General features: G+C 48.2%; 1 protein-coding gene across 1 annotated transcript in view; it reads right to left on the bottom strand.

Moving 5' to 3' along the window:
• Window positions 1-17436, bottom strand: part of CDC73 (cell division cycle 73) — a 589523-nt gene that overhangs the window by 11996 nt on the left and 560091 nt on the right. The window contains exon 16 of the mRNA XM_078687289.1: window positions 11739-11880. Within this exon, the coding sequence (XP_078543415.1) occupies window positions 11739-11880 (142 nt within the window). The remainder of the gene's footprint in view (window positions 1-11738; window positions 11881-17436) is intronic.

Raw genomic sequence — 17436 nt, 5'->3', positions numbered from 1 at the left:
CAGTCCAGAGCCACAAGGATGACTTGGGCCCAGTCGCGCCTGATCTTCTTCAGCACTCTGGGCAGAAGTGGTATAGGCAGAAAGGCGTATAAACAGATCGCAGCTCCATTCGTGAAGAAAAGAGTCTCCGAGCGAGTGCCGCCTTGGAAATTCCAACGCGCAGGCCTGATGACATTGCGCGTTCTCTTCGGTGGCGAATAGATCTAACCAAGGCTCTCCCCACTACTGAAGGAGGCCTTGCGCCACGTCCGAGTTCAGACACCATTCGTGATCCATCATGCACCAGCGGCTGAGTTCGTCCGCCCTGGCGTTCAGGGAAACTGCCAGGTGTTGAACCACCAGGGTGACGCCCTGGTGTTCCAGCCATGTCCAGAGGCGCAAAGCCTCCTAACAAAGGGACCACGACCCCACCCCGCCTTGTTTGTTGCAGAACCAAATGGCGGTGGTGTTGTCTGTGAACACCTGCACTACACTTCCTCGGACAGAGGGAAGGAATGCCTTCAGTGCAAGGAGGATCGCCCGCAGTTCCATAAGGTTGATGTGGAGCCGGGACTCCGCTGGAAACCTCTCCCATGTGGCCCCCCATCCCAGGAAGGACGCATCAGTCACCACTACGTGCTCCGGTTGGGGTAGGGAAGGGAGATCTGCCGCTGACCCAATCGCGGTTTGTGAACCACCACTGCAACGGTCTTGCAGCGCCCTCCGAGACCCGGACGTGGTCCGAAAGGTTGCCCAGATGCTGTGCCCACTGAAACTTCAGGTCCCACTAAAGAGCCCGCATCCTCCACCTGGCATGATGCACCAGAAGGATGCAGGAGGCCATCAGCCCCAGGAGCCGCAGCGTCAACCTGACCGAGACTCGGGATAAAGGCAGAAAGATCGGAATCAGAGCCTGAAGATCCTGAACCCGCTATTCGGGGGGGATAAACCCGAAACTACGCAGAGTCCAGAACTGCTCCGATGAAAAGGAGCTTCTGAGTGAGGCACAGGTGTGACTTCGGAACGTTGATGAAGAACCCCAGCGAGTGCATGAGGTTGGCTGTAGTCTGGAGGTGGGAGACGACTGTCTGGGGCAAGCCCGCTTTCAACAACCAGTCATCGAGATAGGGGAAGACTGAAAACCCTAATCTGCGCAGATGAGCTGCGACCACCGCCATCACTTTCGTGAATAACCGTGGGGCGCTGGTAAGGTCGAAAGAGAGCACGGTAAACTGAAAGTGCTCGTGGCCTACCGTGAACTGCAGGTAACGCTGATGGGCCGGCAGGACGGGGATATGGAAAGATGCGTCTTGCAAGTCCAACACTACCATCCAGTCTTCTGGGTCCAGGCAGCTAGGACCGGAGCCAAAGTCAGCATCTTGAACTTCTCCTTCCGGAGGAAGCTGTTGATGCTCCGAAGGTCCAAGATAGGGTGTAGGCCTCCTTTACCCTTCTTGGATACCAGAAAGTAGTGGGAATAGCAACCACGTCCTACTTCTGGCCCAGGAACGCGCTCGACGGCCCCCTTGGCCAAGAGGGCCGCAAATTGCTCCTGTAGAAGTCGCAAGTGATCCCTCGACATGCGGTGGTACCGAGGTGGCATGGCTGGAGGGGTCGCCTCGAAGGGGAGGGAGTAGCCCCTTCGGACGATTTGCAGCACCCACCTGTCCTATGTGATGGAGCGCCAGTGGAGGAGGTGATGGCGAACCCTGCCCCCCACTGGCGTCGAATGGGCCTGAAAACTCTGACTAGGAGGATTTAGAGGCGGATGCTGCGGGGGCGGGTGTGGACTGTCCTTGCCAGTGTCCCCCGGCACCGCCACGGCGGTTACCACGTCCGCGACCATGTTGAGGCTGGTTCTGCGGCATGTGGCTAGCTGGACGTCTGGGGGCACCCCTTCCTTGGCCACGAAAGGCGTAAGTTTGCTGGTGTTGGCAGAGGCCCAGGGACTTGGCCGTAGCCCTGGAGTACTTGAAACGCTCCAGCGTACTGTCCGCCTTGTCGCCAAAGAGGCGATGGCCATCAAAGGGCATGTCCATAAGGAAAGCTTGGACATCCCCCGAAAAGTTGGCGGTCCTCAGCCAGGCGTGGCGGCGAACCACCACCGTCGTCGCAATCGCCCTGCCCAGCGAGTCCGTGGTATCCAGTCCACACCGAATCAAATAGGGTGCTGCATCCCGTCCCTCTGCTAGGGCAAGCTTTGCCTGGACCTCCACCGGGCACTGCGGCCACACTACCGCAACCATATCCCACAGAGAGTGGGTGTAACTGCCCAAAAGGCAGGCGGTGTTGACAGCCCGCAACCCCAAACTCAGTGAGAACAGTTTATTCCAAAACTGATCGTACCTTTTGGATTCCCGATCCGGAGGAGCGGTCAGGAATGCGGTCTGGGAGGTAGAGGCCTGGATCACCAGGCTCTCAGGGGTGGGGTGAATAGACAGGAAACTGGGGTCGCCCGGAGCCGGGCGGTGGCGTCGGGCCACGTTCCGATCTACAGGGAGGCCTGTAGAGGGCTTGGACCAGGTGCCCAGCAGAACGTCAGTGAGGGCTTCTTTAAACGGCAGGAGAGGCTCCGAGGAGCATGCCTGCGGTTTGAGCACCTCAGTGAGGAGGTTAGTCCTCACGGCCGCGACCGGGAGCTCAAGAGCCAAGGCCTTGGCTGCCCTAGTCAACACCACGCTGTGAGCAGCCCCCTCCTCCCTAGCCACGGTAGGAGGGGAGACAAATCCAGTGTCGGGCGAAGTGTCCAGACCACTGGCCTCCCCAGCTCGTCTGCCCAGTCCCGGCTCAACTGGCACTGCAGTGCCAGAGGGTCCTCAGACCCCTCCCAGTCCCCCTCTACATCCAGTCAGGAATAAATGATGGAGCCGGGTCGTCGGTGAAGGGCTTACCAATCGGTGTCGAAGACGGCACCGGATCTGGACCGGGGTCGGTACCAGGGACGATGTCATCCGGGGACGGCGCTGGGGGCGACACCCTTGGTGAGGGCGCCAGCAGAGGGGTCGTAAGGTCGACCGGCGTCGTCACGGATCCAGGTCTGGACCCTGAGGGGGCCCTGCGGAGTCGGAGTCATCGACGGTGCCAGGGCAGAAGCACCCGACGGCGCCTCGGCGGGTTCCGACGGAGGGAAGCGTTGCGTGCAGCCCAGGGACCGGCAGGTGTGGTGCTGGACGCGGCGCTTGCGGCTCTGGCGGAGCCGCGTGGGCGGTGTTGCCCAAACCCTCAGCCGCATCGCGCGAGTGTCGGGGGGGGGGGGGGGGAGTCAGAAGAGCGATGTCGCTTCTTCGACTTCTTGTGCCTCGACTTACCTGAGGACTTGGAGCCCGACATGTGGTGTCAACTCGCCGAGATGTGTTGACTGTGGCCCCGCGACCGGTCCCTCGACCTCCTCCTGGACCAGGACCTCAAGCGGCGCGGGGCAGACTGCCGGAGCTCGAGACGCTTACGGGACTGCTCCCGCCTAGCCTTCGAGGTCAAGGCCCGGCAGTCGGGGCAGGACTTGTCATCGTGGTCGGCCCCAAGACAGTTAAAGCACCGACGGTGGGGGTCGGTAACCGACATCAAGCAGTAACAATCGTCGCAGGGTTTGAACTCGGGCATCGCTATCGGCACAGAGAGTCGAGGTATCGACTCGAGAAGATCCAAAAGAGATCAAAAAGTTTAGTAAAAAATTGACTAGGAGTACTGCTCTTCCCAGATCTGCGCTTGCTGGTGCGGAAAAAAGAAGAACTGACGTCAGCGCGCGAGGGCGGCGTCTAATTACTCCGACGACGTCATCCCGGCGACCACGACGCCGATGACAGACGCAGAGACGCAGACAACGCCTACCGACGCGCAGGGGTACTGCTACGCAAAACTTTCCGGATCCAGTCTGACGCCTGGGGATCTAAGGTAAGGAATCTAACACTAACCTGTTTCTTTCAGATAACTGTTCATTCTAGTAGGTCAGCCATTTCTACAGGCATGTTTTAGTTGATGGGATTCCTGTTGAGCAACATGTTTTGATTAAAAGATTAGCTAAAAGTGTATGAGTGGTGCTTCCTCCTAAAGCGAAATATGATTCTCTCTGGGATGTTTCAATGGTCTTGAGAGAATTGGAAAGTTGGGGAACAAATTCAAGTTTGGATTTAAGTTTTTATCTTGGAAATTAGCTACGTTTTTGTGTCTAGTTTCCTTTAGAAGGATTTCTGATATTAGAACTTTAGAGGTTAATTCAAGATGTTTTCAGCCGGAAGGTGTATGTTTTGAAATAAGAAAAAGGACAAAGACTATGTCTAGGACAATTTGTTACCCCCGTTTGGAGGGTGATAATCTTTTGTGCGTGGATAGTTGTCTTAAGGAGTATGAGAGGAGGACTTTAGGCTTGAAAAAGGATAATTGTACTCAACTGTTAATTTCTTATGTGAAACCATATAAAGCAGTTTCAGCACCCACCTTGGCGAGATGGATAAGAGGTGTTATGCTTAAAGCAGGGGTGGATGTTAGTGTTTTTGGGGCACATTCAGATAGAGGGGCTATGGCTAGTAAGGCATTTATGAAAGGTTTTAGTTTGAATGGGATTATGAAAGCTGCAGATTGGTCAAATTATTCAACTTTTAGAAGGTTTTACTTTAAACCTTTGGAAAATGTGTTAGAAAGAGTATTGGATGAACTTTGAACATGCATAATATTGGCCTCCGGGCCTTGCCATAAAATGCAGATTTTCCACAGTTTTAATGTATAGAAAATCATGATTTTATTAAAGGCACGAAGGCTAATATTATCCCTCCGCTGTACCCGCCCAATTCTGTTCTAGGATTATAAGCATATTCTGCGTTCTGGAGTGTTTGAAGTATTCTAATTCTAAGTGTTGTTGCTGCTATGTTTGAGGAGCAATAAAGGTGATATGCGTAATAATAGCCTCCGTGCCTTTAATAAAATCATGATTTTCTATACATTAAAACTGTGGAAAATCTGCATTCTCAGTGATTTCTCATATGGAATTATCAATAGGAGATGGCCCTGAGTTATGACTCTGGTTTGTAAAGAACCTGAAGCATAGATTTTACTTGAAACGATTAAGATGGAACATTGTACATCTTTTTGTCCAGTTCCCTGATTGTGCCTAGTGATCTGTGAATAGAAAGTTATGTTCTTTTAATCGCAGCTCAGAACAAAGGACATTGCACTTTGTTTTATTCAGAAAATTATATTGCACTGCTATGAAACACTACCCGATACCAATATTATGTTCACTTATTATTAGACATTACAGGCTGGCGTTGATGCCACAGCAACAGCTTGCGCTAAATCATGTTGTTTGCCAGTAGTTAATTTTATTCAAACTGATTTGAAAACAAGGAAACCCATAATATAATAGGTGATTGAGATTCTGTAAGGAGTGGCAATGCACGCAACATCTGGCTTCTTGAAATTTATTTTTAAACTTTTTCTATGTATCGTGACAAGCTTTAAACAGTCACTGTGAATTTTTTATTTATTGAGTAATTTATGCATTTTAATCAGTTGTAACGATTTTTTTTTCTCCAAATATTCTTTTGTGACTTCTTGATTCAACGAAAGAAAGAAAGACTATCTCCGTCTATATCCAGATAAACTCAATTTACCAGCACCCCCATGTCACCCTTTATTGTGCGTTTTCTGTACCCAGTTTCCAGCCAGGTTTCCATCAGAAGGAAGCCGGACTGTTTCAAGTTTTCAGCTTGGACTGGGTAATAAAGTCAATTTGACTTTACACTGCAGAAGCCATACCTCTGAAAATAATGTAACCAGATGTTTTCCCATTTTTGAACAATTCCTTACTTTTCTGGTGTTGACATTATCTCTCCATCACTATGATGTCAGCTGAATGACATACAAATGCCTGTTTCCTTTTATTTATTTTTTAATCTTACCTTTTATTATGGAGTAAGCCTAGATTTGCTTCCCTCTAGTTTACAGAAATCTTTCTAGTCATTTGTATTGAGCTTGGAAAGCTCCAGTATAACCACTTCTTTGTAAAGGGCTCACAAAGCACTTTCTCTAGTGGTTCTTCTGCAGCTAAGCTGCAGTCTCTTATTGTCTTTGGTTCATGTAGTAAAGCAATGGATCAACAACTCCATTGTTATTGGGTCAGGGATCCATTGGCCACTTTGAGTTTCATTTTGTGCATTGGCTGGAGTGGTATCCAGAAGGGTAACTATTATACAGGTTGGGTTAAAGCATGATTTAGACCAAGTGCCATTTTCCCACCCTTCCATTCACGCTGGACTACATTAGATCTTAGTGGGAGTAATGGCACTCTGGCCATTAGGCTAGTATTGCTTTGCCATAGCGATACAATTTACTTACTTGTAACTCCAACACATTTAGTATTGCAGTCTATTTACCACATTGAAGAACTAAAACCCTGGCCAAAAAAGTGGGGAGCCTTAAACCCCCACCAATAGAAAGTTTAACATTGCTCAGATATTTGCAGCAAAGCAAGCAAAAGAAAATAAAGCGCCTTGGAAAAGGTGAGGGAGGTTACATGTACTTGAGGTGAGAGGTTACATGTAAATCTATGAAAGATGACAACGTTGGAAACCTGTAATTAGCGGTAACTTCATTCTTCCGCATGAGGCATTTCTTAGATTCACTTGCTTGGATTAAGATAAAACAGTTCGCCAACACAGAGAGGACCAACGCTCATCTCATTTAAAAAGGTTATGATGCACTTCCTGTTCAATGGCTGTCCCAGATCTCATAGGTTTATCAAGGCAATAGTGTTCCAAGAAGGAATGCTTTTTCCTCCATGTTATAGCTTTACAAATATCAGGCAATGAGATACTAATGAACAAAGCCACAACTGCTGAAAGACCTCAGCAGGAGTGAACCTTGTTCAGCAATGTCCTGTCAGTCTTCAAGTGATTTAGAACAGTTTACGTTCCAATCCATCGAGCAACACACTGCTTTGACAGGGCCTGCCCCTTGTCAGCATTGTCAAAGCCAAATGACATAAAAAGTTGGTAGGAAAGTCGAAATTCTGTCGCAGGCCTTGATGCACAGAACGGCCCACCTGGAGATGGTCAGTTTGTACACGGCCTGACCTTTCTTAGCGCCTGCAAAACCAACAAAGAGCTGGTCGTCCACCAGGATTTACTTGGTGCAAATCAAATAAAAGTAGAGCGCACGTTTTGGGTCCAGGCGGTGGAGCCTCTCTTCCTTTTTTGAAGGAGGCGGAAAGAAGGTGGGCAAAGTGACAGTTTGGCCAATATGAAAAGAAGTGACCACCTTTGGAAGAAAGGAAGGTCGAGTTCTGAGGACAAGCTTGTCCGGATGAACAGCCAGAAAAAGGAGGCTTGGAAGACGGAGTTTGTAGCTCACTCACCCTGCGTGCAGAGGTAATGGCTACAACAAAAGCAGTTTTGAGAGTGAGGAGTCAGAGGGCAGTTATCTAGCGGCTCAAAGGGAGCACACATTAGAAAAGTAAAAACCAAGTTCGAGTCCCACTGAGGTATTATGAAGGGAACAGGGGGAAAAAGAGGAGTAATGCCTTTGAAAAATCTATTTAAAACAGGGGGCTTGAAAAGAGAAGGCTGATCAAAAAGCCAGAGGAAGGCTTAAATGGCTGAGAGGCAGCACTTAAGAGTGCCCAGAGCAGAGCCTTGCTGCGCCAAAGACAGGAGGAACAAGAGAACCTCAGAAAGAGGGGCAGAAATGGGATCCACAGCCTTTGCTGTGCACCATGCCAAAAATGTATTCCATCTGCAGGCGTATACTGTCTTAGTGGAGGGACGCCTGGCTGCCAAGATTCCATCACAGACTTCGGGAGGCAAGTCAAATGACATCAACTGCCGCAGCTCAATCGCCGCTCAATCTCCACGCAAGAAGGTGGAGGCTGGACAGGTTCAGGTGGAGGACGGTCCCCTGCTGCGGCGACACATGATCCTCCCGAAGAAGCCGGCTTTATCGGGGAGGATCGATGGCCATGTTTAGCAGCTCCGGATACCAGACTCTTCGTGCCCAAACCGGAGCCGCAAGAATGACTTAGGCCTAGTCGCGCTTGATCTTCAGCACTCTGGGCAGAAGTGGTATAAGCGGAAAAGCGTATAGTAGACCACAACTCCACTCACGACGAAAAGTGTTGCCTAGCGAGTGCCGCCTTGGAAATTCCAACGCACAGAACTGCTGACATTGCGCATTCTTTTCGGTGGCGAATAGATCTAACAAAGGCTCTCCCCACTGTAGAAAGAGACCTTGCTTCGCTGTGTGTCTCTCTTCGGCAACAGCATGGGAGAGCACGGCCCGGGCCTCCTCCGGTCACTGTGGCAGCACCGGCGCAACTGTGTCCTAAACAGTGGGAGTAACGGCCCAAGAGACAAGCGGTGTTCACCGACCGCAGTCCTAAGCTGGAGGAAGAAAATATCTTCTTTCTGAGGTGGTCCAACTTCTTGGATTCCCTATCAGGTGGTGCGTTAGGGAATGCCCCTTGGAAGTCGAGGTTTGGACCACTAAACTCTCAAGGGTGGGGTGTTGGGAGCAGAAAATAGGGTCGCCCGGAGCCGGGCGGTGTTGTCGGGCAATCATCCTGTCCACAGGAGCCCCTGTGTTGGGCTTGGACCAAGTGCCCAAAATGATGTCCATGAGTGCCTCGTTGAACGGCAGCAGGGGCTCTGAAGAGGCCACTGCCGGCTGAAGCACCTCGGTCGGGACGTTAGTCCCGACTGCCATCGTAGGAAGCTCGAGGTTTAAGGCCTCGGCCACCCTACACAACACCACTGCATAAGATGCATCCTCCTCCGTAGCCACGGTGGGGGGACAAAGCATGCCAAGGTCTGGGGATGTACCCAAAACACTGGCCTCACCAAACTCCTCTCTCCAGTCCGGTTCTTCCAACTAGTCTGTTGGAGGGTCTTTCCGTCCTCCTCACCCTCCTCTGGTAGCCACTTTGGGAGATAGGGAACACCTGGAGAGAACAATAGTACAAAAATACTGGTTGGCGCCGGTCGGACGTCGGTCCGGCTCTGCGTCTACATCAACGGGGAGGCTGGGGTCGATGTCTGCTGGGGACACAACCGGCATCGGAGGGAGTGGAGGTGTCATCACTGGATTCTGCGTCGGAGGAGGTGTCACAAGGTCAACCAGCGCCGATCCGGATCCAGGCTGGGATCCTTGGGGGCCCTGCGGGGCAGAAGCTGCCGGCATCGAAGGCCTAGAACCCCCAGCCGAGTCTGCGTGGCCCGAGGAACCCAAAGCTAGTGCGGCCCACAGCCGAAATTTGAGGTTGCAGAGTGGACTATCCACTTGGCTCAGATTTGTGATTACTTAAGAGGGGAGGGCGACAGAGGCCAGGCAACTTCCCACCTGTTGGCTGAGTGGGAGCCAAAAAGAAGAATTTCAGTTTTGTTTGCGTTACATTTTAACTGGCTAATAGGCATCCAAGCAAAGACTGTCTGCATACAGTCATTGAATGACTTCTCCACCAAATAGGAGGCCCCCTGAAAAGCTATAAGCAACTGGGTATCATCTGCATACAAAACAATTTTGCATATAAGCGATTCCACCAACGCCGCTTGAAGGGTCACAAAAGCATTAAAGTAGGGCTCAAAGACTGACCATGCGAACCCCCTGTTTGACTGCTTTAATAGCAGTTAAAAAGCACCACCCACATTGACTACCCTCTGGAATCAAAGTACGACTTAACCCAATCCCACACATGACCTCTAACCCCCAGGCTCGAGAGTTGCTGTAAAAGAATTGTATGTGGGATGGTACCAAATGCTGCTGAGAGACAGAGTAGGATCAGCACTACATTTTAACCTTGATCCAGAGACCACTTGATATGGTCAGATATTTCTAAAAGCACTGTTTTAGTACTGTGGAGGGGCTGAAACCTGATTTGACTTGGATGTAGCAGCATCTCCTGCTCCGAATTTTTTCCAAGATCGCCAGTTTCTCCAAGATTTTGAAGAAAGCTGGCAACAAAGATAGGCCTATAAGTGTTTGGACCTAGAGAGTGCTTCTTAGGCAGTGGAACCACCATAGCCAGTTTTCAGGTGGCTGGCATGGTGCCTCAAGACAGTGAGATTAAAGGATCTGTTGATCACCGGATTAATCACCGTAAGTGTCTTATTGGTAAGGGTCCTCCTCAAAGGGTACATACCGCTCTTTTTCATCCTTCCCTTCAGTCGGGAAGTTTCTGTATAAGGTTGACAAGTCCAGAGGGGGCTACAGCCTCGATGGAGCCAGACTAGAATGGGGTCAGGGTTGCTGCAGTCTCAGAGTAGGAAAAGGCAATACACTGTTTATCCAGTGGCACCCCTGCATTACGTAGTGAAGTGGGATTTCTGGTTCGGATGTGTGGAGGCACCTGTGGCAGCGGCAGACCAGATCCAGGGACAGATCCAAAGGGCCCGGCTGACGTTGAGGCAAACCCACCGGCGGTAATCCAGTCCGTGGAGACCAAAGGTGCACCAGAGGGAGTCAGTGGCCAAAAGATGGCATGCATGGCATCAAAAAATCCTTTTAATTGGAAGGGGGTCGTTCCGGTGAACTCTAGGAAGCATGGAGAGTGCCGGCTGCTGAGCCTGCAAGTGAAGTGCAGCAGCAGGTCTCAAAGCACGACGTTTTGATGGGGAAGCCTAAGAACACTTCAACTTCTTCTGGGGCTTGCCATACTTGGAAAACACTTCTGGAGTGGGAAGACTACCACCTGCGGTAAAGACTCCGGGAGTGGCCCCGAAATCTCCCCCATGAGCTGAAACGAAGATGCTTTTCCTCAATGCCACCAGGAGCTTCATAGTCAGATTGCGGATCATCTTGCGGTGCATCGTCCGGCTTTCAGCAAAAACCATGGGGTCATAGTCTGACTACGGCAACAGAGACAGACCAAATGGGGATCAGAAACAGACATCGTTGTGACATTGCCTGCAAAGTTTATAACCCATAGGTTTATTAGGGAACCTAGCAGACTGGTAGCAAATTGCTCAAAAAAGGTCGACAAAAAGTACAAAAAAATGGCCAAAAAGTTATCAAGGTAGGTCTACAGATATGCTGCGTTTGCAGTGTCGGCATGGAAACAAAGGATCTGAGGTCAGCAAGCCCGGGTTGGCACCACATATTTCATTTCGAACACTACGTATTGGAGTGCAGAGGTACTGCTAAAGATTTTCCGGAACCAGTTAGACACCTGGGAAGTATTCTAGGTGAGGAATCTGCGGTGAGAAGTCTCTTTTCAGAACAATGGTTCAAGTCTTAAAACAGTAAGCTTTACGTCACCTGAGAGTAAGACCAAATGCATTGTGAAGTATAGTTGTGATCCACAAAGTTAAAGACTAAGAACTTCATTAAACATGTGCTACCGTAGGCTTTTCTACATAATGGAGTAACCAGACACTACGTGTGTGAAGCTTTAAAGTATAAGAGATGTGGAACTAGAGGCATAGGTTAATATCCCTGAAGATACACACAACCACAGGTATGACTTCGGCCTACCTGCACATATTTTTCACAAATTACAGTTAATGTTTATAAAAAATATATTTAGAATTTGAGAACCTATGGGAAATATTTAATACCATGTGGCTGGCTTTAAGGCAGTGCAAAGTTTAAAACACAGTATCAGACCAAATTAAGCTCATTTACATGCTACACAAGAAGAAAAGATATCAAAACATGAATATCCACTGCCTACTTGTTGATAGTTTTAACACGACTTCTCTTTTAATAAGTGTCACATCCTCACTCTCATCAAGGTAAACAAATTCATTTTAATGATCTTTTCTATTGCCTGTAGTTACCTGTCCAGAGTTTCCCAGAACCGTAAAAACACTGGTCTATCCAAATGACGTTTGTGGTAACTCAACTCCAATACCATTACATCCCATTTCTGGACATTGGGATCAAGGCGCACTTCATCATACTTTAAGTGGAAAGCTTTAACTAAAGGAAATAAGGTCATATTTAAGAACTGTAAGAAACGTCTTGCCAACAAATTTGAAAAACATCCGTTTTTTTTATAGCAACACATTTTTATTGATTTTCAAACGGACAAAACGGGCAACGCCCAGCAGGGATAATACAAATAGTGTGCATGAGATATTGTCCATAGGTACTTCATACAAAACCCATATAGTCTGCAGAACAACAGACCGAACACACTTTTAACAGCACCAAACATACGATAAACATCAGTTTTAGCACAAAATAAAAGAAACATGTTACCAAATAATTGCTTTGAACATTTCATTTTTAAAAGGTTTTCACAATAGGACTCTACCTCAATTCCATAAACAGTCCAAGAATACAATAGTTATAATTGTGGGCAACCAGAATCTGCACCCAAACCCCAAGACATCTTGTGTCGCATTTGTATGTGTCCCTTGCATCTTTCCATTATACTTAACCACTCGGGTGATATGCACTTTTGTAACATACAAAAAATGATGGCAGTATGCTTAGCTTATTTCGTTCAAAGGTCGAGGAGGTGGTCAAGAAACCTTTGAAGCACTTCTGGTGCGTCCTGTGTTCCCCTGATGTAATGGCCAGCTGAGGGAAGGCAACTGCAGAAACCAGAAAGTATTGCTGAACGTTTTTTGTAAAGATAAGCATTCACCAGTTGATTCTCCTTGTGAATGTTATCTGTCCTAGTGTCTCCAAAGAGTGAGATGTAGTTGCGGTTGCATAGAGCATTCAGTACTGCATGTGTGATCAGCAAACGTGTGCTGTTGGTACTTCCTGTGGATGGTGTTCCCAAGTGTGCTGTATTCCATCTGAAGACTACAGGTCATAAATCTGTGGATTTGTGCACTTGGTTGTGTGAGGCTTCAAGATGTGATTGTCTGCACTGTGTCAGGTGTTGGATGAATCTGTGCTGTTTGGGCAGTCTCAATAGTGCACCAATAGGAAGGAGTATCATTACCAACCACCGAGTCTGTATTCATCTTCTTTGTTACCTTTCATTTCATCAGGACATCTTTAGGGCTATGGTAATCATGCCATGGTCAACCATTTAAATTGTGTAACAAATCAAGTACATAGTAAAATTCATACAGTTAAGAAAAATAGACAGGTTCTTGTAGGCTCAATGGTCTGAGTTGCGACTCATTTTGGATGTAACAGAAGAATATAAGAAAATGGGTAAAATGGTGACCTATGCTCGGCAAAGGTCCCCGTCATTTGGAACCTTTTCTCATCCTTGAGGGTGGTGAGTTGAGGGAGAAATGAGGAGGCGGATAAAGGAGGGCGGGGTGATATACTCACCAATGTGGAACGGGTCACCACTGTTAAAAGGAAATGTAGCCTTTACTCTCAGAAATAACTTGTCAGGAAAGAAAGACGTGGATGGTGGGCACAAAGCCTCAAGCTTGCTAATTCGCAGATCTCAGGTAAAGACAATCAAAAAGCTGTTTAAATAGTCAACTACAACATACATCTATGCATTTGTTTCAACCAAACAAATGTGCTATAGGAAGGTCAACATCCTCCTCCACTCACCAAATAACTAAAAGAGTTTAAAGTCCATAGGAAACCGATTTGGTGATGGGAAGATGCGCTAATAAGATTATGTTCACAAAATCTGCTGGGCAATCAAAGGAGTCCAAGTTGCTCTGCTCAAACTCTAGTCGTGAAGGTGGAGGCTCAGTATGTTGGGAAGCAGAAACTGCCCCCTAACTGTGAAAGCAGCGTTACCCTGAGATGGAGTGAGAGGAGATGACAGGGACAAATAAATTAGATTCACCTACTACCCACTCCAGTCAGTCTCGCTCAACCAAATTCACCTGTGCAGGATAAGGCTGCACCTTTTGCAACATTCAAACTATAAGAGGGTCGGGAGGGAACTCCGAGTGATGGGGAAATGTCAACCTCAGATAAAATGTGCCTCCCAGAGCTCCCTGAAATGGAAACTAAAGTGCAGAGAACAGCTGGCAATGCTTTCTCTAGCAAGTAGAGAAAGTGTCCAGCAGAGCAGTGCCTCAGTGACCAAAGATGTCTGGAACTACCATAGGGTGGAGCTTCCACTTTGTCAGCCAGATGGAACTGTCTCAGATACACAACCTTAAGGTTCAGAAGTCTGCTAGATGGTTGACTGCAAATGAGACAGTGTGCGATTGAGTTGAAGACTCCAACTTCAGAGCCTCCAAACAGAGGATGTGGGTCCACATCAGCCTGCTTGTTGATGTACCACATTGCAGTCGTGTTCTCCACAAGGACCTGAACCAACTGACCTGAATACGGGGCAAAGGCATCCTTAATGTTAGGCTGACCACTCAAAGTTTGAGGTTGAAATGACACCTCTCCTCCTATGTACAAGGACGGTCGGCGATTTCCATTGGCTCCCGATGAGCACCCCACAAATGAGTGGAGGCATTCTTCACCACTGCTGGTGGAGGGAAGAAGGATTGCCTGCAGGCAAGACTTTCTTTCACTGACCCCCATCAAAAACATACTGCCGCCTCCAGTAAAATCCGGATATCAATCTTCAGTACACCCCAGTGTTGAGCCCACTAGAAGTCTAGGCACCACGAAAGGGCCCACATGTGCACGAGTCACCAGCAGGATACAGGACACGAGGAGACCCAGAGAATGTATATCGGACAGGGTTGAAAGAAGAGACTCCTCCCAAAACATCAGATTAATATCCTGAATGACAAATCCTCATGGCATGATGGAAGGCTGTGAGATGGTGTGGAGAATAACCAAAGGTGATGATGGACGGAGCGTTGACAATACAAACACTCACCCCCAGTCAACTGATCTGGGTTTAATCCATCACCGGAATCAAGCTTCCCAGGACCGGTTTCTGGCATTACAGCAGTCTTCAGCCGGGCTTGCTTGACTCCAGTGGCAAAGTGAGCAAGGGACTCACGTCTGAGCATACCCTGCCAACTTAGGGCGAACAAAGAAAAACCAAAGGTGATGATGGACGGAGTGTTGACAATACAAACACTCACCCCCAGTCAACTGATCTGGGTTTAATCCATCACCGTTCTTTAGCTCACTCCGCCACCCCAGTTCAGACTAGTCTGACCCTGTGCCTCATGGGAACAGTCCAGCCCGAACTGCCAAGCCATGTCTTCCCTGGACCGGAATCAAGCTTCCCAGGACCGGTTTCTGGCATTACAGCCGTCTTCAGCCGGGCTTGCTTGACTCCAGTGGCAAAGTGAGCAAGGGACTAACGTCTGAGCATACCCTGCCACACTTATGGCGGCCAAAAGCGGTACAAAAGGGGGTGGTGATGGACGAGCATCTGAATCAATCAAACACTCACACCCAGTCAAAAGATCTGGGTTTAATCCATCACCGTTCTTTAGCCCACTCTGCCACCCCAGTTCAGACATGGCTATATGCAAATCAGTCTGACCCTGTGCCTCATGGGAACAGTCCAGCCCGAACTGCCAAGCCATGTCTTCCCTGGACCCGAATCAAGCTTCCCAGGAACGGTTTCTGGCATTACAGCCTTCTTCAGCCGGGCTTGCTTGACTCCAGCGGCAAAGTGAGCAAGGGACTCACGTCTGAGCATACCCTGCCAACTTAGGGCGAACAAAGAAAAACCAAAGGTGATGATGAACGGAGCGTTGACAATACAAACACTCACCCCCAGTCAACTGATCTGGGTTTAATCCATCACCGTTCTTTAGCTCACTGGGCCACCCCAGTTCAGACATGGCCATATGCAAATCAGTCTGACCCTGTGCCTCATGGGAACAGTCCAGCCCGAACTGCCAAGCCATGTCTTCCCTGGAGTCAAGCAAGCCCGGCTGAAGAAGGCTGTAATGCCAGAAACCGGTCCTGGGAAGCATGATTCCGGTCCAGGGAAGACATGGTTTGGCAGTTCGGGCTGGACTGTTCCCATGAGGCACAGGGTCAGACTGATTTGCATATGGCTATGTCTGAACTGGGGTGGCGGAGTGAGCTAAAGAACGGTGATGGATTAAACCCCGATCAGTTGACTGGGGGTGAGTGTTTGTATTGTCAACGCTCCGTCCATCACCACCTTTGGTTTTTCTGTGAGATGGTGTGTTCAGCTCAGCCTTGATGAATAGGAGGCACTGAGAGGGATTCAAGTGCAACTTGGGAAGGTTAATGGAGAACCCCAAGTTGAATAGCAGGTAGAGCACAGAATTAAGGTTGTCATGTTGTGTAGTTCCAAAAATACGAGGATCTGCGCGTTTTGAAAACAAACTAAGGGATTGGTGTCTAGCCTATTCCGGACACCCCCAGAGGATATGTTTGCCTTTAGATTAGTTAGCTCACAGTGCCACTAATAAGCCCCCTAACCTTACCAAGAAGCAAATAATTTCTGGCAACTATCGAACATGACAACCCTTGATCCTTCAGGGATCGTGGAAACAGTATAGTACTTTTCGCTCAGTCAATCGTACTCACAGCGTCTCAGAGAGATGCAGAGAACAAACCTAGGGGTCATTTTCAATAAGCATTTATTCAACCAGTGTCATTCTAGTATAAAACATGTTTGCTACGACAATCATTAGACAGAAGCAAATATAAAAGATTACAAGCACCAACAGAGTAAATAGAAGGTAGAATAATACCATGGAGCTAAAACATTGAATATATGCAGGAAAATAAACAGGACAGCAAAAAGTCATACTCCGAAGATGCAAACTTACCTAAGAGTACTTAAGATGTATGTAGGTGTGAAGCCAAGAATTCCCTAGGAAAGAGCCAACCCCATTACCTGATGGGAGAGAATGAAGGAACCAGTCTAGGCCTGGAGTTTGACACCCCGCAAGGGATGTCAGATCACTGCATACTGGAGCTTATTTGTGGAGGAACCTCACTGTCAGCGTGCAAGTGACTCCTACTCTTTTCTAATGAAATGATGGTTCTTTTATACCATAAAGATAGCCTTGGGGTTCCTACCACAATCAATATGTTGCGAGTATGATTATGTAAATGAGCCTAAATCAATACCTGCAATTATGCAAAGTAGTTATTTTGCCCTAGGATGAAGATGATTTTTAGGAAGAAGACGGGTCAAGGCAGAGTGAGACATGTGTGGATTTCCAGACAGGAAACAGGAGCGATCCGGACGAGACGCATGTTTACAGATGTGGCTACAAGGACTAATCCAGATTTATAACTTATCCAAAGTAAGTTTAGAGGAGAAGGAACAAATGGTTTTAACCAAAGGTTTGTCCTTTGTCCCGACGGTTAGACGTGACTTTACACAAACTAGACTAGAGATCATGCCCTTTTTCAGGAAGACTGAAAGTCCTTTTTTCTGTTATAGAGAATGTGTACTACAGTGGTTTCTTAGGATTGAGAAATCGATCCACCTTTTTTCCTCCCAACAGCATAATGCCACTTGAAGCGGTTTCCTTTGAGAATACTGTTCTAAGGAAAGTAGTTATTGTTGAATCAAAAAGACAATGAGTCAAACATAAAATTTTGAAAGAAGAGAGGGAGGATTTAAGCAGACTACATAATGAATCGGAAATAATTATTAAACCTGTGGATAAAGGTGGGGCCATT

The sequence above is a fragment of the Lissotriton helveticus genome, chromosome 1_1 (genome assembly GCF_964261635.1).
Source record: "Lissotriton helveticus chromosome 1_1, aLisHel1.1, whole genome shotgun sequence".
Lineage (NCBI taxonomy): Eukaryota > Metazoa > Chordata > Amphibia > Caudata > Salamandridae > Lissotriton > Lissotriton helveticus.
Note: the sequence above shows the minus strand (reverse complement) of the source record. Positions and strands in the feature narration are given on the sequence as shown.